General features: G+C 40.2%; 1 protein-coding gene across 7 annotated transcripts in view; it reads left to right on the top strand.

Moving 5' to 3' along the window:
• The window catches only part of UHRF2 (ubiquitin like with PHD and ring finger domains 2), a 97,959-nt gene extending 75,553 nt beyond the window's left edge, over positions 1-22,406 (top strand). For 2 of the 7 annotated variants that reach the window (XM_061473090.1, XM_061473088.1), the window contains 7 exons: positions 13,341-13,447; positions 15,501-15,663; positions 16,769-16,906; positions 17,708-17,828; positions 18,225-18,391; positions 20,300-20,398; positions 21,830-22,406. In XM_061473090.1, the coding sequence (XP_061329074.1) occupies positions 13,341-13,447; positions 15,501-15,663; positions 16,769-16,906; positions 17,708-17,828; positions 18,225-18,391; positions 20,300-20,398; positions 21,830-21,976 (942 nt within the window). In that variant the 3' untranslated portion in view covers positions 21,977-22,406. Of the gene's footprint in view, positions 1-13,340; positions 13,448-15,500; positions 15,664-16,768; positions 16,907-17,707; positions 17,829-18,224; positions 18,392-19,801; positions 20,399-21,829 lie in introns of those variants that run through there. The other 5 variants (XR_009746881.1, XR_009746879.1, XR_009746880.1 and 2 more) reach the window with 5 other exon arrangements.
• Positions 22,407-23,349: the final 943 nt, after the last annotated feature.

Here is a 23,349-nt window from a genome sequence, read left to right as displayed (position 1 = left end):
GTTTCGGAACCTCTGCTTAGTGTGCATTGCTCAGTGGAAGCACTTGATCAGTTCCACCACTGCCAAAGGTGCAGTGCTGGTGCTGTAGCAAATTGCATACTTAAATGGCTTTAAATCCAAATCAAGTGGGAATGGGAGCTTCATGTCTGAGTTAAAGTGGTTTATATCCAAAGACCTTTGCGACTAGTGGTTTACCTAGATATGTGTATGACCTGCAGCTTTATTAACCAGTTTGCTAGGCTTACCTGGATCATCTGAATCCAGTGTGAGCCCTCGTACAAAAGAGATGTAATGTGCTATTAAAGTTTTCTGAATTATCATGCCATGCTGACTATGTTACCAAGGGAACAGTTTTTCAGATTTCTTCACCTCTCTTTTATAGTACTGAGAATCCAACATAACAAGTTAATTACAGCCATTACACTGAGAGTGTCTATTGTGAGTCACTTGGATCAACTATGTAGCTGAAAACCTGATCTTGAAGCCATGAAACTTGCTGTTTGCAAAAGCCATCATGTTTCCAAGGTCTCAGCACCCTACTGTTTTGGGACCTGCTTGGAGCTCCAGCGTAATGTGAAAAAACTTGAATAGCTCACTACTTAGTATCTACCAAATATCTTCCATTTCTCTATGATGTGTTACTTGTTTACCCTTGTTGCTTCCAATACTAAGGACATAGTTGTCATAATTTGTAGGGCAGTAGCTTTAATACTTATGTTTCAGATCTGCAGGACATCTTCTATCGTGCAACAGTCTCCTCTCCATCTTTTCTGTTACTCCATATTGTTAGCTGTCAGTCTGTACAAAATGTTAATTGATACTAAAAATTACCTTTCTTGTATTATTTTCTGAATTTCATTGTCTCCTCTGTGCCTGCATTATATTCAGAATGACTTTCACACTCTGAAACACCTTATTTTGTTACAGAGAGGCTTTTTGTAATTTTTTACTGCTAGTACTACATCTGTCAAAGTAGTCTCATCTGCCTATTCATTTGCATGTTTCATTTGCATCACTTTGCATATCCAATTGTTTCTAAAGCATCGATAACCCATTTGACACAATGATAAAGCAGATTAGAAAGTAGAAATTAATGCTGCCAATGCTCAGGAAAGCGCTGTTCCGCTCATTTTCTGTTTCATCTTTCCAAGAAACATTCTGTCTGGAATAGTGCCTTAGGTCAAGGACATAGGCCTTGGCTTCTGGTTGTGAATGCCTAACATACTGAAATACTTTCTTTCTGAATTTAATGCATTTTCAAGGGACTGGTCATATTGGTGCAATAAGTCATCAATCTGTTTCCTTCATAAAACTCTGAACAGTCAGCATAATTATTCTAATCTTTGTTGTATCATACATGAGTTTCTTGCCGCACTTCATAGACTTTTAGCATAAACACCTATAAAAATTCATTCCTATGATATTAACCACTTGTTTAGATGCAGGAAATAAAAGAAGAATGAAAGTAACAACTTCTAATTATATGTATAGAGATAAAAGAATGTAAGTGCATGTCTTTTAGACAGACAAGATTTTCCTTGCCTTGCTATAACTAGGATTATACTTGGCTACTTAAATTACTCATACAGATTGCAGCTTTTTTTCTTTTTTTATATCAGAAAAGCAATCAAGTAGCAATCTCCAATAGTTTGTCAGAGATAACTGTTATTAAAAAATGTTGTCTGAAAAAACTTTTATTTCCTAAGTAATCTCCCAGTACAGGCAGGTGTCTTTGACCTGAAAAGGCTTTCTGTCTGTTATATCTCTAGTTAACCTGGTTTGAAGTCAGAACTGATTTTGAAAGGAGCAAAAGATAGTAAATCCAGGGTAGCCTGAATTGTTTACATATTAATGTTTAGCTTAAAGGTCTGGTAGTCCACCATTTTTGCACTGAACCTGGAAATGGATGAGAAAAACCTCAAGAAGTGGTTGCATGTGCAGTAGTAGAATAGTACTTTCATTTAGAATTTATATTTCAAAATGTTGACCTAATTCCATCATTGCTTAGCCACTTTCAGCTATTTCCTGCTTTGAAGCTGTCTTTCTTACTGTTCAGAGATTCAGATTGTCTTACACTAAAATGGTTAAATGTTTTCATCGTGGTGGAATACGCCACAATACTGTCATGTTTTTGCTGTCAAGGGCAGTTGCAGGGAGGGCTCAGAAGCACAGATGATGATATATTCAACCTTTGCACTTAATGCAAGAGGTATTTTATTGATTTATAAATTAAATATGCAATTTACCACTTCCTTTTTAATTGGCATCTTTTACTGCAGTGCTAAACTATGAAATTACCGGTGTTGAAAGCACTTACATGCATACAAACACATGAGGTTTTAATGGAGATAAATGATGGCATGATTCAGTTTCAGGTATCCCTACTACAAGGGAGAGAAGATAATTTCAAATGTAATTGTCTCATACTTAGTATTTGTCTTGGATTTAAAAATTTCATGTAAAAAAGCTTAGTGTGTTTTTCTTATTTTACTTTGTCATTTTAATAATGATCTTAACCTTTATTCATCACATTTTACAAAGGTGAAACTGGTGAATTGGGAAGTTGATGAACAGATGAAATTTTGGGGTTTCTTGTATCAAAAAAGCCAGTAAGACATTATTTTTTTCAAACTGAAGGTTGAAGCTCATCTAGAAAATCTGTGTTTGTAACAGATTATTTTAATAAATGATAAATGCAATTTTTTTTGTGTATATGTTGGGACCAAATTTTGAGTATAATACCAGAGGTGTTAATGTAAAGAAAAAAATAATTGAGAGCTACCTTGAGGTAGCTGGTATGCCAGTAACTTGAAATAGCTGATGCCCCTGTCAGCTGCTGCATAAAAGCAACCCATGGAAATCATGTGGTCAGAATTATGTGGAATTCGGAATCCTACTTTTGTTGTTCTTCAGTGGGTGAAGTTCATTTGCTCTGTAATGTGATCAAACTTTACAAACAGGACAGTTAAGAGATAACTTAATTGAGACAACATAAGAAAGAGAGACATACAGAAGGCATTAAGAGAAGACAGAATACTTACTAGCTGTTGAAGGAAAGTTTTGGTGCCGGAAAGTTGAATTAAGCTGTGGAAAGCAGAAGAGAAAAGGCAGAATTATGTATTTTAAGGTAAGAAAATGGAAAGAAGAAGAAACAGAAGAGAAAATATTTAATAGCTTTTTTGACAGTTATTTTGTTTCTTAAAACAGACATCAATAATTCATTTCGCCAAATGAATGCAGACTGAATGCAGAATTTACAGCAGTATCCATACCTTAAGTTCTGCATTTTGATCCCATAAAGGAAAAAATAACTTTCCCCCTTTATCTGTCACACACAGGCTATCAGCTGGACATTGGTTTGGGTGGTAGGAAGATCCTGCATTGTCTATAGATAGGACACAGAACTCAAAGCTGTTGCAAAATTATTTTAATAAGTCATTATTCATCAGAAGATCCCAAATAACAAGCTGGTGAATATTCCTGACGTACTCCGTTTTCAAAGTAAAACACCATAACCCTGATGGAAGTAGGTTCTGTAGGTCTCCCATTAGGTCTCCAGAGTAATGTATCCCCATTTCAATTCTGCTTCTCATCGACTATATTCATATCCACATTTACTCCACTTTTAAGGATTCTCTGTGCATCATTTACTCTTGTCATTCTAAATGTTCTCTGCTAGAGCTTACATACTCTCCTCAGCTTTCTTCCTCTTATTGTTTGGGAGTTGCTCTCATATCAGAGGTTCAAATGTCCTCCCCATTTCTCTTCATCCAGTCCAGGTCAGTGCCCTGTATGACAAGATCTCGTGTGATTTTTCTCAGGTTCTAAGAACTGTGTGTCTTTGCTCCCTGCAGTCTGAGTGTAGTTCTTCCAGGAAGTTGTGGAAGAAATGAGTCTTTCTTATGCAGGGAATTTTTAAAAGATGCCATCATCTTGTTACTTGACCTGCAATATAATTGTTATAATTACATAATTGTTCTGTTTGTCCTCCATTTTCTTTCCCTTGGATTTCCAGTTTCCTCCAAATCCATGTAATTTTGCCTATTTATGCATAGAACAGTTGCACAATTAAAAAACACCAAGTGGAATCTGTTCAAGAGGTGAGCGTTTATGCATAGGCTTTATGCTGTCTCTTCAAGCACAGCATCTTGTGGTTGCCTGTGGTTAAGGACTACCACCCAGAGAATCACTCAGTCTTACTCTGAAGACATTAGAAGATTGATGCTCTTAGGCCTGTTACGTTTAACCCATTTTCTAAAGAAGTGTGTTCCAGTAGGTAATTGTGAAACTGTTGCATTTATGCCTTCTCGCTGGAGTATTTTCTGGCCTAAGTCTATAGCAATTTGTCCTTGGTTTATGTTTGTCTGTTATACAAAAAAAAAAGTCTATTCAGTACTTTCTTCTCATGAAGATCATTCTACCTAGCAAAACAGTTTATTATGGATCTTTTTTGTCTTGTAAATAATTTTCTTCAACTTGCTCACGTATTTAGTGTTTCTGTCTTTCCTCTGTTGTTTTACATACTTGTATATATGTTATTTCAATATTTGCTTGAACATTACCTTCTATAAAGAGTGAAAAATCACCTTCCAGTTTCAGTTTATTTCTGCTTGTCCATCAAAAAAACTGCCTTAACAGTTTTCCCTACCATGCCATGCCATGAACATGTGTTCAGTTTCTCCTTTGTTATGAAACACAAATCATTCTGGATTCATGACTTTCCAGGAGACATCTTCTGGTTTTCTGAACTTGGCCCAAGCTTCCCATGTGCTGTTAAAATGCAGTTTGTTGGATGAGCCTGATTTGTCAAGCAAATCCATCCCTGTTCATATTATTAGCGCAAACATCTTTGTGGGATTTGCGCTTTTTGTTTGACAATCACTAAAAAATTAAACATAGTTCAATTCTGTGATACCTTATTTTATGCAATTTATTTTACATTCTTTCTTAGTAAATAGTTCCTGTCTTGTTGGTCTTTCATTCTTTTGAAGTTGTTTCATATATTGTCCTCATACAATATCATTCTATTTATATTATTTTTTAGAAATTCACTGAGCAGAGTAAGTAGACTATTTTAAAAGAGGGTATACCAGAGTTTATGCATGTCTTTATCAGGTTTGAATATTTCATTTAATACTTAATATTTCATAGCACATGCTTGTTATTATGTCTAGATAAATTTTTCAGGATAAATAACGCTGCAGCTGAATTTCTGTAGGTTTTCCCTACACAGAATAAAATAAACATCTTTCCTATGATTATTATATGGCCTTGTTCAAACAGTTTTTCTAACTTTCTCTTTTTCTGCTGTTATTGTTCATGAAGTAACTGTAACAGTCTTGCACTGGATCCTAAATAGTGTCAGACTTTTAATAGTGGTAAGAAATTGGCTGAAGCTTACTACTGTGTACATATACAGATTTTTGCTATAAAAATTCTTATAAATATTATTTTCCTATCAAGTATTTATCTTCTACTGTTGCTTCATGATAACAGACAAAATTTGTTTCTCCAAAGAGGTATCATATTCAGTCTATTTTAGAGTGTTGTCCTGGGTTCAGCAGTAGCAGTCATGTTTCTCCTTCGTGGTAGCTGGTGCAGTGCTGTGTTCTGATTTCCAGCCTGGGAACAGTGCTGGTGATACCGATGTTTTCGGTTGTTGCTAAATGATGTTTACCCTGACCAAGGACTTTGTGAGGCTCATGCTCTGCCAGGGAGGAGGGGAAGCCGTGAGGAAGCAGAGACGAGGCGCCTGACTCAGGCTAGCCAAGGAGGTATTCCATACCACAGCATGTCATGGCCGGGGTGGGGGGTAACTGGGAGTTACCCAGAAGGACACGGGCTTCTGGGTGGGACTCGTTTCTTGGCCAGTGGTATTGTATTCTTTTCCCTTGTTATTTTCTCTTATCATTGTTGTAGTTGGTGGTAGCAGTGATCATTTGTGTTGTACATTGGTTGCTGGACTGTTCTTGTCTCAACCCGTGGGAGTTGCACTCTTTCGATTCTCCTCCCCATCCCTCACGGGCGCGGGGAAGGGGCGAGCCCTGGGGGGGAGGGGGGGCCTCGGTTGCTCTCAGCCCAGCACCACTCACTGGGAGTGAGTGAACAAGCTGTCTGGCTAGCGTTTAAACCACAACAGTTCTTTTGGCACCCAACGTGGAGCACGAGGGGTTGAGATAACGACAGATCTGACTGGATTAATCACTCGTCACAATGCTGATTTATTGGCTCTCAAGGTTGTTCCTCTTGATCTCACAGTTTCAGTATATCATATCTTACATCCATCCGGTATTGGCTGTATTAGTGTTTTTCAAGTGTGGGGCTTGGGCTAAGGTTTTTGTCCCATTGTACTTTATGGTAATGACTTGTAATACAATAGAATCATTGATCATGAAACTGATCTGGCTTATGTTCCCAGTGTGGTCACCACCTTTATACTTTGGGAGGTGTATAACAGAAGTGCTTAGCAATTACACATCTTTTTTCTCCTTCTCAGGTGCTCAACCTGTGAAGGAGACATCCTTTTACCCTCCCAGTCATCCCTCCAGACCATTTACATTTGAGAGTTTAGAAGTTTTTGAATGGCCTTTTAATGCTGTTGAGACTTGTTTGCTGATTGCGATGGGGATCACCATGCTGGCACGCATACAGAGTGTGTTTTCCCCACGACTGATTTCAAGAGTTAAGCAGAGTCAGGTTTGGGTCTTGTCTGGGGTTAAACGACGATGTAGGAGGACCAAGAGATTTTCCCTGAGGCTGGACAGCCATGAGTGGCAGGGTGTGTGGAATAGTATGGGCAAGTATCTAGGTCAGTGGGCCCCTCCAGTACTTTGGAATTTCACTACCAAACAACTGCAAAATCCAGAAGAATTAGTAAAACACTTAAATGAGGTGTGTGGTCATTCTGGCCATACCAGAGATGGACAAATCATGGCAACGTGCTGGGGCTTGGCCTATGCTTACAGGGCCTTGTTCAACACTATCCAGCACCTTCAAAAGGAAAAGAATGTCGGTGGATCTGAGGGCAAAGGAACAGTCGCTACTCAAACTTTGGCTGCAATGAACAGCGCAGCTACCCCAGTGGCAAGTACAGCAGCTGCTCAAACTTTGACTGCAACAGACAGCGCGGTTACTCCAGCTCCAAGCACAGCAGCTGCACCACCCCCAACAACAAGTACAGTTGCTACTCAAACCACAGTGATAATCACTGCAGCCAAAGCAGAGGACCAATTCGTACCAATATCGGTTGCCCCTGTACGCAAGAGAACAAGCAAAAAGGAGGCAAGAAGGGTGAAGCGAGATGAAGAAACAAGGAATTCACCACCCGGTCCAGAATCTGATCAGGAGTCATCATCACATGACGAAGAAGAAGAAGAAGAGGTAACTTCTCGACCTCGGACCTCAACCGAGCTGCGGAATATGCGAAAAGATTTTACCTGTCAACCAGGGGAGCACATCATCGCCTGGTTACTCCGATGCTGGGCCAATGGTCACGAGCTAGAAGGTACAGAAGCCAAGCAGCTGGGATCACTTGCTAGAGAAGGGGGAATTGACAAAGCAATTGCAAGAGAGAAAAAGTCCCTCAGCCTTTGGAGGCAGCTCTTGGCAGCTGTGAAAGAAAGGTTTCCATACAAGGACGATGTTACGAGTCGTTCGGCCAAGTGGACTACTATAGACAAAGGCATCCAGTCTCTGAGGGAATCGGCCATCGTAGAGATGATCTATCACATCAAGCCGAATAACGGGGATACACCTATAGATCCAGATGAAGTTGAATGTACACGACCCATGTGGCGAAAACTTACACGGAATGCACCGTCATCATATGCCCATTCATTGGCAACAGTAACCTGGAATGACATAGTACCACTAACAGTGGATGAAATGGTTCATAAACTTGGAGAGTTCAAAGTCAGTCTCACCCCTTCCATCATATTGGCTGTGGAAAAACTGTCCCAGGACCTCAAACAATTGAGGGGCAATCTATCTGATTTATCCAGTTCCTCACGTGTACCAACACACGTCTCAGCTATTAACAAAAGGCGTCCTATTGTTCAAGAGAGGAGATACAGGAGGTATACGCCACGGGCTACCCTATGGTTTTACCTGCGGGATCACGGAGAAGACATGACAAAGTGGGATGGAAAACCTACTTCAGCTTTGGAGGAGCGGGTGAGTGAACTGAAGAGGGGAGCAAGGGCCAAGGCTGATCGTCCCATGAGAGCTGCGGCTTCAGTCTCTGGTGAGCAGTTTCCCAGATGGAATGGAAGAGCTGATTTTACTCCAGCTCCTGTGATAACGAAGAATAATCCCTTTTACCATGACTTAAATGTCCAACACTGTGATGACCATTAGAGGGGCCCTGCCTCCACCCAGGTGGAGGTAGGGGACAATCGGATTTACTGGACTGTGTGGATCAGATGGCCTGGCACATCAGTCCCACAGAAGTATAAGGCTCTAGTAGATACCGGTGCCCAGTGTACCCTGATGCCATCAAACTGTCAAGGGTGGAACCCATCTATATTTCTGGAGTAACAGGAGGATCCCAGGAGTTGACTGTACTGGAGACTGAAATCAGCCTGACTGGGAGGGAATGGCAAAAGCACCCTATTGTGACTGGTCCAGAGGCTCCATGCATCCTTGACATAGACTGCCTCAAGAGAGGGTACTTCAAAGACCCAGAAGGGTACCGATGGGCTTTTGGTATTGCTGCTTTGGAGACAGAGGAAATTGAGCAGCTGTCCACCTTGCCTGGTCTCTCAGAAGATCCCTCTGCTGTGGGGTTGCTGAAAGTCGAAGAACAACAAGTGCCAGTTGCGACCACAACAGTGCACCGGCGGCAATATCGCACCAACCGAGACTCCCTGATTCCCATCCATAAGCTGATCCATAGACTGGAGAGTCAGGGAGTGATCAGTAGGACCCGCTCACCCTTTAATAGCCCCATATGGCCAGTGCGAAAGTCTAATGGAGAATGGAGACTAACAGTAGACTATCGTGGCCTGAATGAAGTCACACCACCATTGAGTGCTGCCGTACCGGACATGCTAGAACTTCAGTATGAACTGGAGTCAAAGGCAGCCAAGTGGTATGCCACGATTGATATTGCCAATGCATTTTTCTCAATTCCTTTGGCAGCAGAGTGCAGGCCACAGTTTGATTTACTTGGAGGGGTGTCCAGTTCACTTGGAACCGACTGCCCCAGGGGTGGAAACACAGCCCTGCCATTTGCCACGGACTGATCCAGACTGCACTGGAAGAGGGGCAAGCTCCAGAACACCTGCAATACATTGATGACATTATTGTGTGGGGCGATACAGCGGAAGAAGTCTTTGAGAAAGGGAGGAAAATAATGCAAACCCTGCTGAAAGCTGGTTTTGCCATAAAATGGAGTAAGGTCAAGGGGATTCTCCTGCACAGGAGATTTAATTTTTGGGAATAAAATGGCAAAATGGACATAGACAGATCCCCACAGATGTGATCAACAAGATAACAGCAATATCTCCACCAACTAATAAGAAAGAAACGCAAGCTTTCTTGGGTGCTGCGGGGTTCTGGAGAATGCACATCCCAAATTACAGTTCGATTGTAAGCCCTCTCTATCATGTGACCTGGAAGAAGAGTGATTTTAAATGAGGCCCTGACCAGCAACAAGCCTTTGAGCAAATTAAATGTGAGATAGTTCATGCAGTAGCCCGTGGACCAGTCTGGACCGGGCCAGATGTAAAACATGTACTGTACACTGCAGCTGGGGAGAACGGTCCTACCTGGAGCCTCTGGCAGCAAGCTCCAGGGGAGACTCGAGGTCACCCCCTTGGCTTTTGGAGTTGAGGATACAAAGGATCTGAGGCCAGCTATACCCCAACTGAGAAAGAGAAACTGGCAGCCTATGAAGGGGTTTGAGCTGCTGCCGAAGTGACTGGCACTGAAGCACAGCTCCCCCTGGCACCCCGGTTGCCCATGCTGGGCTGGATGTTCAAAGGCAGGGTCTCCTCTACACATCACGCAGCTGATGCTATATGGAGTAAATGGGCTGCACTAATTACACAATGAACTTGAATAGGAAATCCCAGTCATCCAGGCATTCTAGAAGTCATCATGGACTGGCCAGAGGGCAAAGATTTTGGAATGTCACCAAAGGAGGAGGTGATGCATGCTGAAGAGGCCCCACCATATAATAAACTGTCAGAAAGTGAAAAGCAGTATGCCTTGTTTACTGATGGCTCTTGCTGTATTGTGGGAAAGCATCGGAGATGGAAGGCAGCTATATGGAGTCCTGGACGACAAGTTGCAGAAACTGCTGAAGGAGAGGGTGAATTGAGTCAGTTTGCTGAGGTGAAAGCCATCCAGCTGGCCCTGGACATTGCTGAACGAGAAAAGTGGCCAGTACTTTACCTCTATACTGACTCATGGATGGTGGCAAATGCCCTGTGGGGGTGGTTGAAGCAATGGAAGCAGAGCAACTGGCAACGCAGAGGTAAACCCATCTGGGCTGCTGCACTGTGGAAAGATATTGCTGCCCGGGTGCAGAACCTGGTGGTGAAGGTACGTCATGTAGATGCCCATGTACCCAAGAGTCGGGCCACTGAGGAACACCAGAACAACCAGCAAGTGGATAAAGCGGCTAAGATTGAAGTGGCTCAGATGGACTTAGATTGGCAACATAAAGGTGAATTATTTTTGGTCCGGTGGGCCCATGACACTTCAGGCCATCAGGGCAGAGATGCAACATAGAGATGGGTCTGTGATCGAGGGGTGGACTTAACAATGGACACTATTGCCCAGGTTATTCATGAGTGTGAAACATGTGCTGCAATTAAACAAGCCAAACAGTTAAAGCCTCTTTGGTGTGGAGGACGATGGTTGAAGTCCAAATATGGGGAGGCCTGGCAGACTGACTATATCACACTGCCACCAACCCGCCAAGGCAAGCGCCATGTGCTTACCATGGTGGAAGCAACCACAGGATGGCTGGAAACATACGCTGTGCCCCATGCCACTGCCCGGAACACTGTTCTGGGCCTTGAGAAACAGATTTTGTGGCGACACGGCACCCCAGAGAGAATTGAGTCAGACAATGGGACTCACTTCCGAAATAACCTTATAGATATTTGGGCCAAAGAGCATGGCATTGAGTGGGTATATCACATCCCCTACCATGCACCAGCCTCTGGGAAAATCGAACGGTACAATGGGCTGTTAAAAACTGCACTGAGAGCAATGGGTGGTGGGACTTTCAAACATTGGGATACACACTTACCAAAGGCCACCTGGTTGGTCAACACCAGAGGATCTGCCAACAGGGCTGGCCCAGCCCAGTCAGAGCTTTTACATGCTGTAGAGGGGAACAAAGTTCCCATGGTGCATATGAAGAATTTGCTGGGGAAGACAGTCTGGGTTATTCCTGCTTCAGGTAAACGCAAACCCACTCGTGGGATTGCTTTTGCTCAGGGACCTGGATATACTTGGTGGGTAATGTGGGAAGATGGGGGAGTCCGGTGTATACCTCAAGGGGATTTGATTTTAGGGGAAAACAGCCAATGAACTTAACTGTGTGCTGTCGCCTGCTGTGTAATACTTTTATAGCCCCACAACTAGATGTCTCCAGGTCACCAGCGACTGGCCCTCACTTCCCTCCAACCATCATCCCAACAGAGAATGAACTTTGATGAACCGGATGATTTCCGCAGTAAAGGAACAACCAGCATCAGCCGGCAATGATCCAGTACTGCACGCAGCCTTTCCTGCCCTGAAAGACTGTTACAAGAGATGGAACCTGACATCATGGACCGAATGCACTCAGCAGCGTTATAGGGATTGGTCCATGCACTAAGAAATGATCTCTTTCTCTTGGTCTGTGTGTATATCGATTTATATATGTGGGAGAGCGATGGTATATTGAAATGTGGGATCTGAGCATGACGTGAATGGTATGGAATAAGGGGTGGATAATGTCCTGGGTTCAGCAGTAGCAGTCATGTTTCTCCTTCGTGGTAGCCGGTGCAGTGCTGTGTTTTGACTTCCAGCCTGGGAGCAGTGCTGTGTTTTGACTTCCAGCCTGGGAACAGTGCTGGTGATACCGATGTTTTTGGTTGTTGCTAAGTGATGTTTAGCCTGACCAAGGACTTTGTGAGGCTCATGCTCTGCCAGGGAGGAGGGGAAGCTGTGAGGAAGCAGAGACAGGACACCTGACCCAGGCTAGCCCAAGAGGTATTCCATACCACAGCACGTCATGCCCAGGGTGGGGGGTAACTGGGAGTTACCCGGAAGGACACGGGCTTCTGGGTGGGACTTGTTTCTTGGCCGGTGGTATAATATTCTCTTCCCTTGTTATTTTCTCTTATCATTGTTGTAGTTGGTGGTAGCGGTGGTGATTTGTGTTGTACATTGGTTGCTGGACTGTTCTTGTCTCAACCCCCTGTAGGAGTTGCACCCTTTCAATCCTCCTCCCGGTTCCTCTGGGAGCGGGGAAGGGGAGAGCCCTGGTGGGGGGTGGGGGGGGCCTCGATTGCTCTCAGCCCGGCACCACTCACTGGGAGTGAGTGAACAAGTTGTCTGGCTAGGGTTTAAACCACGACAAGTGTGTATACATATATATATATTTCTAGAAATACTTGAATTTGCCAGGAGTAATATGAATTTCTGTGACATATTTCTAGAAGAAAATAGTAATACTGACTTTACTTAGTTTATGTAAATTTTGACTGGTTTTACAGTTCATGGTAAAAGTTCTTATCAACCTTCCTTCAGTTTAAAGGAACTCCTACATAAGAAATATACTACAGAATTATATCAGTTTACAAAATGCTAATCTAAATGAGTTTAAGCTTTTACTAGTTCAGAAGAGCTGGGATTATTACTGCATTAAAACACCTGCCTTCCATGTAAGGCATAGCTGTTTGTACTTACAAGCACTTAGTCCCTTGCACAGGCTGCTGAAGTGATCCCTCCAAGGTATTTATGTATTTTACAAACATGATAGACATGTAAACTAAATAAAAGCGCTGGAGCAAGTAACCACTTAGTAGAATGTGTTCATTCCTCAGAATTATTTTTTTTTCCCCAAAAACCAGCTTTTTAAAAGATTCAAAAGTCCTACTTTTTTTAAGGCAGACAATTTTTTACTAGGAACTCCCTGGTGAATATGTTATATCCAGACCATTAGTTTTGTGCTGGCACAACTGCTCTAGAAGGACAGTAATGCTGAAATTGGAAACACCTATTTCCATGTCTTGGAGTATAGTTTTTCTCTGTCTGAGTAAATAGAACAAATTAAGTCACATTTCCTTTTTGATTGAGTTGCTCCCAGTGTTAAAATGAAGGATAATCTTCTTGCACAGGATCGAGGAGATGAATTCACTTACACTGGGAGTGGAGGTAGAGATCTTTCTGGCAATAAAAGGATTGGAGAACACTCATTTGATCAGACATTAACACACATGAATAGGTAAGTTTTGAAGATATAATTTTAAAGTATTCCAGAATAAAAGTTCTGGGTTGTAGTGCTTTGATTAAAAACTAGTATTTCACAATATTCATTCACTCCTATACATGCTGGTTTTGTGAACAATGGTGCCTCTTGCTGCTCAGGGTCATTTTATCAAGCATTATGTTTTGTTGATGTAAAGAAACATGCACCTCAATGAAATATTGCTGTATTGGTGGTGCAACTAGTAGTCATGTCTCTGGTTAAAACTGTCCTACAACTTTCTTCAGAGGACTCTGGTTTTACTGTAATGAGATGTTTGACAAAACTCCTGCATGAAAGTTTTCTATTCTGGGTGTTTCTTTTTAAATTTCTTCTTCAATGTTTAAATCAATTAGGAAATTTAAGTAGGAAGAAAGCATGTTTGTTTTCCCATATTAGAATAAATCTTCACTATTTTGCTAGCCCTTGTTTCCATTGTAGTTTTCTGTGAAGAGCAAGGAATTACGGTGCTGCTCTATCAAGAAGAGGTGCTTGAGAATGAAAATATATGTTAAAAAAAAAAAAAAAAAAAAAAGAATTAGACATCTCTGAAGTGTTTTCACATCCTCTAAAAGTCTGCCTCAACAAAGAATTCTCTATCCTTTTTTATTTCTGAGAGCATACTCTTTCATATGCAACTGACCACTTAACACCAGTAAGGTACTGACATTGACTGAGACCTTTACTTTGCCAGGTCTGCTTTTATATACAATCTGCTGCTGTTAAGCAGAGTGTAGAAGGATTCTTTGCTTTTTGGTGGTGCTTCCAGGAGAAAGGAAAGCCTGCCTTGGCTGCTGAGAGGGGGGAGAGAAGGGGGAGGACATGATGTGAACAAGAACAAGGACGGAAGATGGAAGTAGGTTTAAGCAAAACGTTTACAAGCTTACTTAGAGAATAGAGCAAATTTGCATTGGGAAGCAGAATTAAAAGCTGGACTTCAGAGTCTCAGCATTCCTCTGCTGTTGGCAAATGAGAAATCCACTGTCAAAACTCACCTTGTATTTTTGCAGGTATTAGTGTGCATGGCATACGATAAGGTTCTGCTCTCAGTTACTGATTTTGATTCAAGTTTTCAAGCATTTTGATACTAAAGATCATGATAACTCCATGTAGTTGAGTCAGTATTGGTTAATTTACCTATCCAAATATTTTATGTCTCCTTTTTTAAGTTTTGTTTTTATGTAAGAAACATTTTTAGAGTTGGTATTGTATGCCTGTCTCTTACTGTCCTGTGTAATGTGGGTTTTATACTCGTACCGTGGCTGTTTTTAAACTATTATTTCATCTGTTCTGAGATCCATGGTTTAATTTGAATCTGGTTTTGAAGGGTTTTCAATCCTTGATCAAATCAGGCTGTGGAAGTAGAAATACTTTTCATTACAGCAGTTTGATCTAGTAGGTATTCATAGTGTCTTGTTCCAGATTTCTAGAAGAGGGTCTTTATGTAGTTAGTGGATAAAAGGGTTTATTGTCCTTGAGTTAACTACTATTATATAACTCCTACTCTGAGGCAAAGTATGTATTATGTGAGAGATTTCAGTTACTTAGAGGTTTTTTTGGATGGTTATTGTGTACTCTTCATAGTGTTTTTCGTCATATTCATTACTTCTGGTACACACATAAAGAGCCGTAAAATCTGCAGCTAAATGGGATAGTGATAGGGAAAGTTTGCCTTTTACAGTTTTCTTTCAATTCCCTCAATGCTATTTAGGAAAGAATTAGTTTTAAAAATGAAGAATATTGGATCTAAAAGAATTGACTTGTTTTATTTAGCTCTTTCAGATGAGTTTTCATCTGAAATCTTGACAACAAAATATTTTGTTTTCCCAGTTTTTTTTTCTTAACATACATGGTAGAATGGATCTTACTGCTTTCACTACTTCTGCAGCTGTTAAAGAATGTACTGAAAAGTTCTATGCTGTGTGATTAAGTGTATTAGACAAGGGAAATAAACATGACTTAATTAGAGTAATTCTCAAGAATCTGTCATGTGAAGCAGTCTAGTGTATGAAAATTTTAAATCTCTTTCTAGGGCATTGGCCCTTAACTGTGATGCCCCACTGGATGACAAAAATGGAGCAGAGTCTAAGAATTGGAGAGCTGGTAAGCCAGTCAGAGTAGTGCGCAGTTCAAAAGGACGGCGAATCAGCAAGTATGCCCCAGAGGAAGGCAACAGATATGACGGCATTTACAAGGTATTTGTCTCTCTACTGAGTGCAGCATAACATTTTTCATCATTTGTTTTAAAAAGTCTCATGTTACATAGCAAATTATTCAATATTACTTAAAAGAAGTAATTCTTTTTTCTCCATGATAGCTTTTTAGCCTTAGCTTCTTCTGCAGAGAACTAAAATGAAATTATGCAGAGCAGTGATGATAAAACACAATCCATAATAGGATGTATAAAGTTGAATATGTAAGCTGCTTTATTTGTGCCTGCGGAGTCATATTCATTGCTGGAATTAAAGTATTTCTTCATGCCATCCAACTATATCCTATTTCTTTGTGCATTTAATGACTTCTCAGCATCTGAAATAAAGGTGTTTACCTTTTAAGAGCACTGTATTTATCAAAAAGAGAAAAATTTTGCACCGAGGTGTCCTGGGTTCAGCAGTAGCAGTCATGTTTCTCCTCCTTGGTAGCTGGTGCAGTGCAGTGTTTTGACTTTCGGCTCGGGAACAGAGCTGATAGAGATGTTTTGGTTTGGCCAAGGACTTTGTGAGCCTCATGCTCTGCCAGGGAGGAGGGGAAGCTGGGAGGAAGCAGACAGGACACCTGACCCAAACTGACCAAAGAGCTATTCCATACCACAGCACGTCATGCCCAGGATGTAACTGGGAGTTAGCCGGAAGGGCTGGGAGTCTGCAGGGTTGCAGGAGGTATCGGTCGGTGCTTGGTCGGGCTGAGGGGGGCGAGTTATCAGTCGGCTGGTGCTGAGGTGTTGTATTCTCTTCCCTTGTTATTTCCTTTATCATTATTATCATTGGTGGTAACAGTAGTGATTTGTGTTATACCTTAGTTACTAAACTGTTCTTATCTCAACCCGTGGGAGTTGCATTCTTTTCGATTCTCCTCTCTGTCCCTCCGGGAGCAGGGGGAGGGCAAGAAAGGGGGGGAAGTGAGCGAACGAATTGCCTGACTGGGTTTAAACCACGACACGAGGGAAGAGTTGTTGTGTAATAGTAATGTATAACTTAGTCTTCTCATTTCTTCTTGAACAATGAAACTGTAAAAACCTGACTATATGCATGTGTTTGGCTTGTGATAAAATAATGTCAGTAATTTCATTTTGTTCTTTAGGTGGTAAAATACTGGCCAGAAATTGGAAAATGTGGATTTTTAGTTTGGCGTTACCTTTTGAGGAGAGATGATGTTGAGCCTGCACCTTGGACTTCAGAAGGAATGGAGCGCACAAAGAAACTGGGTCTAAGTGTACAGGTTTGAATCAGGACTTACAGAATTGTGTTTGTTCTGAGTTCCATGAAATAAATTCCAGAAACAGTTAAATTAAAGCCCCTCTTTTTTTTTCTTGTACTTCACATTGGCAGAATTTAATGTCAAAAACCACTGTAGATTATCTGACTGAAAGACCCTGTATTAGTGACACAGCAGAAGGAACAGTGGATGGAGTGTTCTGCCTTAGCAGTGAATTGCTTTGCATATATGTATTGGAAAATTAAGAGTTTGAATACAGTTTTGTGATCCTTATGGTGGAAAGGATTTTTAGAAGAATTTTAGAATTTGTAGCTGATTCTGTCTGAGAAATTGGGAAACTTGTGAATTTTATGTACTTTTCTCTCCATGTGACTGAGTGATTTGGGTGACTGCATTCCAGGCACAGAAATCAACTGACCCATAAGGACTTTGAAATTGCAGAATACACAGAAGATAGAAAGAACTAACATACTGTTTTTTCACAGCAAGGCAGCAGTAGATTTTGCAGCATGCTGTCATCTTCAGCTTTGCCTAACTGATTTGCATAGTTGTAAGGGCACAGATAAGGGTTCTTTTTAATACAATCGAGTCTGGATTAGGTTCTTTGACTTGACTACACTTTCTTAGTAATAAATACTAATTTAAGTGTTTTCTCTATCATGTATGGTTTTAAAAATTATTTTGTAGTTACTTTAATATGTAGTCACAGGCTTTTGAAGTCTTTTAGATACTAAGTCTTGTTGGTATTCGGGAATTCTTGTGTGCCAGTGGGTTTTGTTTTATACCTGTGCTTTTTTATTTTAGTATCCAGAAGGTTATTTGGAAGCCATGGCTAGTAAGGAGAAAAAAGATAAGGTTAAAAAGCAAACTGTGAAACAGGAGCCAACCAGGCAAAGCAATGGAAACCAGAAAAGGACAATTGATGGTATTTTTTGTTTTTACTTTTTTAGCATTCATCAGCAAAGTCTGTCGTGTTATGTTCATTAAGCTGGTAGCATGAAAATTTTGTGGAAGTGTGAAGTTATTTGGAATACTAATGTAAACTGATAAGCACATGCTCTGTTATGAAGTATTAGTGTAGGGATCTTATTTATGACTCTTACAGTTCTTTCTCTTAAGCTCTGCAGAAAAACGAGCAGTCTTCTATGCATTTGTGTGCTGCAGCCCAAAACAATGCTGTACAGTATGAGTTGGAGCATGGATTTGATGTCCAAATTTCAGGAGTGTAATCCATGTTTTAGTCTTCTAGAAACATGGATTACCTTTTATTAGTTCAGACTAATGTTCTGTTCTTACTGTGTCTGATGGTCATAATCTTAAGCAGGTATAGAGGAACCTATGAGTACACCCAAAAAAGCCATGAGGATGGGAGATGGAGGAAAAGGAGAGGCTTTCCAGCTGACCCAAGAGCAGCAATGGCTGATTAGAGAAGACACGATGAACCAGAAACTGTGGGATGAAGTACTTGCTTCTCTTAAGGAAGGACCAGTATGTTTGCTGCATGCATGATTTTTAATATTTACCTTTTCTTTAGACTTCTAGGAGGAATCTTGGGTCCTTCTTAAAACCTAATTTGCTTGTTGAACTTCTGCTGAATACTGACTGTACCTAGCATTATTTTTGTTTTTAAGACTTTGATTTCAAGGAAATAATCCTCACTTGTGCAATTTGCTATTGATGGCTCATCTTAGACCTGCATAATAGAGATCTTTTCTTGCTCAAAAAACATTTTGAAGTTAGAAGTGGCTTTTTTTTTCAGTTTTGCAGGGAGTGTGTTTTCACTGAAATTATATTTTTGTACTGTGCTGATGTGAGAAATCAGACATGAAGAAAGATGGTTCTAGTCACTACTTTTCATTTACAGAGAAAATAATTTTATGACAGAAAATGCAGCTTGCTTGCTTTGTTTAAGAAGATAGGAGTATTGTCATCTTCAAATTTAAATAGGAAATGAAAATATTTTCATCCATATCTAGATTATTCCACTCTGTAGAAACAAAAACTTAAGTAAGAGGAAAATATTTTCCTCCCTCTAAATGTCAAGAAAATAGCATGAATCATAGAATCATAGAATGGTTTGGGCTGGAAAGGACATTGAAGATCATCTGCTTCCAACCCCATTGCCATGGGCAGGGATGCCTCGCACTACAGTAGCTCATGATTAAGAGACTATAGACACTAGCATTCAAAAAGTCAACAAAAGAAGTATTTGCTGAAATACTATGTCTTTCAGTGATGATTAGTCTTACCAATTTCAAGTTCTTAGTTATTTTAGCTATTTTGCAGAGGAGATCAAAGCACTAAGAAGTTAAAATAACTTGATAAAACTCAATTCACTGAAAATCAAACCATTGGTTGGTAAGTGGATATAAGTAAATAGTTTATTTGGGAATTACCAGTGGCTATTTATGGTGCTTCTGTAACAGAAAAGCATCTATAACTCCCTGTTCTTCCATGCCCAGTGTTCTGTAATGACTAGAAGGAATGTCATCTCTTAAAATTGTGCATGATCCATGTCTATAAAAAACAGAGAGCAGCAATTTCAAAATGGTTGATTCACATCTTCTGCAGATTTCTACCCATAATTTTGGTAAGAATTCCATTTGGTTGCCACCAGAGACAGTGGGAATGACTGGTAGCTTTGGGTCACTACTGTGAAAATGTAAATATTTCTGCTTGAAGCACCTGCTTTTAACTAAATAAAATGTGGTTTAAGATAAGTCTGGTATTAAAAATTATTACAAGGAACCATATTGTGATTGCCTTTAGATCTGCTTTGTTTGTTACATGCCCAAGCTTCTGTTCTTGAGATGTTTGGAGATCACTGACATACTGAAGATAAGCATGTTTGTGTGTGTAAAACACCTGATTACAAATGTATCTTGATATTTCTCAGAGGTGCCCTGCGAAGATTTGAAAACCAGGGAGATTTTCTGCAGAGAATTTGTCCTGAGGAGAGAAGAAACCATTAACCAGCTGTAATCCATAAGCACAGGAGGAGGTGCAGCAGTGGCTTTCTTAGGAGAAGTTGTTCCCTTGGCAGAGAAGCAGAGATCTTTCAGGCACATGCAAATTTCTAGCTGCAGTTACTAAACATAATTACTGAATTTTATGAGCTTTGCTAAGAATCAGGCGTGAAGGGCCCTATGGGCTGATTCATTTTGTTTATAACAATGCTGATACAAACAAGTAACAATCTTTAAAATATTAGTTTCCTGATTTGTGGAAGAGCAGGGAAATTAAGCAGTTATGGACTTTCTTCCTGATTACTTTTAGAAAGCTAGAGTTAAGGATATGGAGGCCTTTAAAACTTCTGGAAATTCATCATCTTTATGTAGTAAGTGGTATTATAAGAACTGTAATAGAGCTTGTCCTTATTCTTTTGCCCTACACTAGAATTTTCTGAAGAAACTGGAACAATCCTTTATGTGTGTCTGCTGCCAGGAGCTGGTTTACCAGCCAGTGACAACAGAGTGCCTCCACAACGTCTGTAAAGTAAGAATAAACTCAGTCTTGCTCTGGGCTGTTTTCTTAGTTCTGAGACACCAGTCACCAAAGTCATATGCATTCTAGGAAGACAGTAATTATTGCATAATATTCTGAGCAGGAACATGCAACAAGTTTGCATTCATTGATTGTTATGTAAGCTTAATTTTATATAATAAAGTCTGGAAGTGTGTAGTATAGTTCCTGGTAGACATAATGTGTGAAGTCTGGCATTGCTGTCGTTCCTTTGTGATCAGTAGAACTACACTAGGAATTGGTTTGGTCCAGGAGCTAAGTGATGATACAGCCACAATAATTCAATTTGACATAGCTAAGGAATAAAAACAGGTTTTATTATTGTGTAACACTTATTTCAAAGGATGCAGAGTAAATATATGACAATTATTTGGAGTAAGTTATGTTATCTTGTTATTCTTGATATTGTTTAGTAGGAGGACCACATAAATCAATTTATAACTCATGTATCATAAAATCTTGATCATGTGCTGAATTGTGATACTTGAGGTCTGCCTGCTATACCCAGTATTTTGCCTGCCTAGAAGCCTTAAAAGGACTCAGACTATTATGATCCTAGTAAAATATCTGATAATACAAGTTCACTGTTTAAGTAGATATGTATTGTTTCTTAAAAATCACTGTTGTTATGGATGGGCTGCACACATGGAATGTTTATGGCTCCTTAAAACATTAAAAGTGTTAATGTGGGGTAAATATTTAGAATTACGGATACTGGAAAACTGGAGAAGAGAAAGCTGAATGTCAGCAAACTCGGAAGGTACAGAATTTGAAGATGTCAGTAAATATTTGCAAATGCAAAATAACATCCGGTTAAAGCTGTAAGGAATAGTTTGATAGCAAGCTGCTGTTGCTGTTTGGGCACAGATCTGCCCTGATCTATTTCTGCTTGGGCTGTGAGCAGCTTGTGGTAACATAGTAAGGAGGACAGCACTGATGCTAGTGTGTTAAGAGATAATATTATTCTACATATGTCTTAAAGGCGTAATTGAATCTTATCTGGTGAGGTAGATGGAGATTGTTACTTAAGACAGTATAGCTGATGTGCTCACCTTCTTGAAGAACCTTACCAATTTGACTGTGAAGCTAGAAAGAAGCTGCAGACATGGCTGTGATTCACAGGAAGGCACTAGTGGAAATGAAGGGGAAATCCCAGCAGTGATTTGTTTTAATTCCTCCCCAGCTCAGTTTTTCGCATCTCAGCCAAGAGCAGAGTTCCTTTGATAGGGCATTTTGGTCACAGAGTCAGAGGTAGGCACCAGAGGGTTTCGTAATGATTTCCTTTTTCTGGTAATACAGCAGGTTGCATTTTTGGTTACTGTGATTCCTTTGTTTTTTGCTGGTTAAGCTGTCACTTTTAAACAAAATTCTCATAATTTGTTTCCCTGTCTTTGTGTGTCCTAGAGTTGTTTACAGCGCTCTTTCAGAGCTGAAGTTTTCACCTGCCCTGCCTGCCGCTACGACCTGGGAAAAGGCTACACTATGGTTCCCAACAAGATACTGCAGACACTACTGGACCAGTTCTTCCCTGGTTACAGTAAAGGACGATGATGTGCTCAGATTCTTCTGTACTTCGTTCAATGACTTTATAGAGAGTAAAGGGGAATAAACATGAGAAATTCAACAGTGGACCAGCCACCTTGATGGGACTCAATATATTGTCACATTTTGAAGCAGCTAACCCTCTTCCCATCATGGCCATCTTTCTGGTGTAGTGAGAACTCTAATTCTTAGCTGTCTTTTAACATCAAGGGTAGTTTTGGCCAGTTAAAAAAATGTTTTTAAAGAAGAGGAAGACGAAGAAGAAGAAGCCTCAGCTCTTACTGGCCTAGCTGATGCTTAATTTATAATTTGTTTTTTTGTAACTACCTCAGGACAGAGGAAAATACATTGTGGGGATAACAAAACTTAGTGGAGTTTTAGCTACACACTGCCTCCTCAATATTAGTTGTGCCTGGTCCATGTGGTTTGATTTACAAAAGAGAAAAAAACAACCAACCAATCCAAACCAAAACAAAAACCCACAAAAAAAAAAAAAAAAGGCAAAAACTCCCATAAACAGCACTTAAGCCAGCTGGATTAAAGAACAGCAAATTCTGTGGTGTGCATAATCCTTTTTTGTCTTTTTCTTCTATTATGCTGTATTTTTTTGCAAGAACAGGCTGATTTTTAGTCTATTTTTGTGAGCTTCATTGTGCTTTTCTTGTATCTTACGCAAGTTGACTACTAATGACTAATGAGAACAATATGAATGCATTGTTGCTGCATTAGTGTAAAGTGATCTGTGTTTTTTGCACTTAAAGAGGGTATTCAAGACACTCTAGTTGTGTAAAAACTAGTTCATATAAAAAGGCCACTTCTGTATTAGTTACAATGTATGCTTTTAGTAGGTCTTGTATCAGTGGCAATACATCTACATGGCATTGAAGGCAGTGCTAGCTTGGAGAGGGTTCAAATCGCTTCATATTGTGATCTGAAATTTTATATACAATATATCCCCCCCCAAATATACCTTATTAAATATTTTATGATTCAGAAAAGTTGCTAATTTTGTTTTTAATATTATCCACTTCTTAAAAAGTAGAAGTTTATAGATTTTTTTTTTTTCAGATTAGTGGGCTGCTTATTTTTCAGATGTGAGGGTTTGTATTCCTTAACTCATTTCTCAATGGAAAAAGTACTGTTAATTAAGAAAAAAGCCCAGCCTGACATCGGTATCTGTGGGCTCACACATACTCTGGTAGCAGCCTTGACTGCTGAACCCAGGACAAAGGAAAAACTGATGTAACATAGAAAAACATTGTTTGTTACTGCTCAGTAAAAGTGATCATTCTAGCTCATTAAGGGGAAAAAAAAAAAAAAAAGCATCTATTTCCATATTAGTCTCTGTCAGTATTTTGCTTTGTGTAGAAGAGGTTACTGCT

The sequence above is a fragment of the Pezoporus flaviventris genome, unplaced genomic scaffold (genome assembly GCF_033815535.1).
Source record: "Pezoporus flaviventris isolate CSIRO_AGI_PZ_B2104156 unplaced genomic scaffold, CSIRO_AGI_Pfla_v1 ptg000076l, whole genome shotgun sequence".
In the NCBI taxonomy this organism is placed as follows: Eukaryota; Metazoa; Chordata; class Aves; order Psittaciformes; family Psittacidae; genus Pezoporus; species Pezoporus flaviventris.
This window is presented reverse-complemented; position numbering and strand designations above follow the sequence as displayed.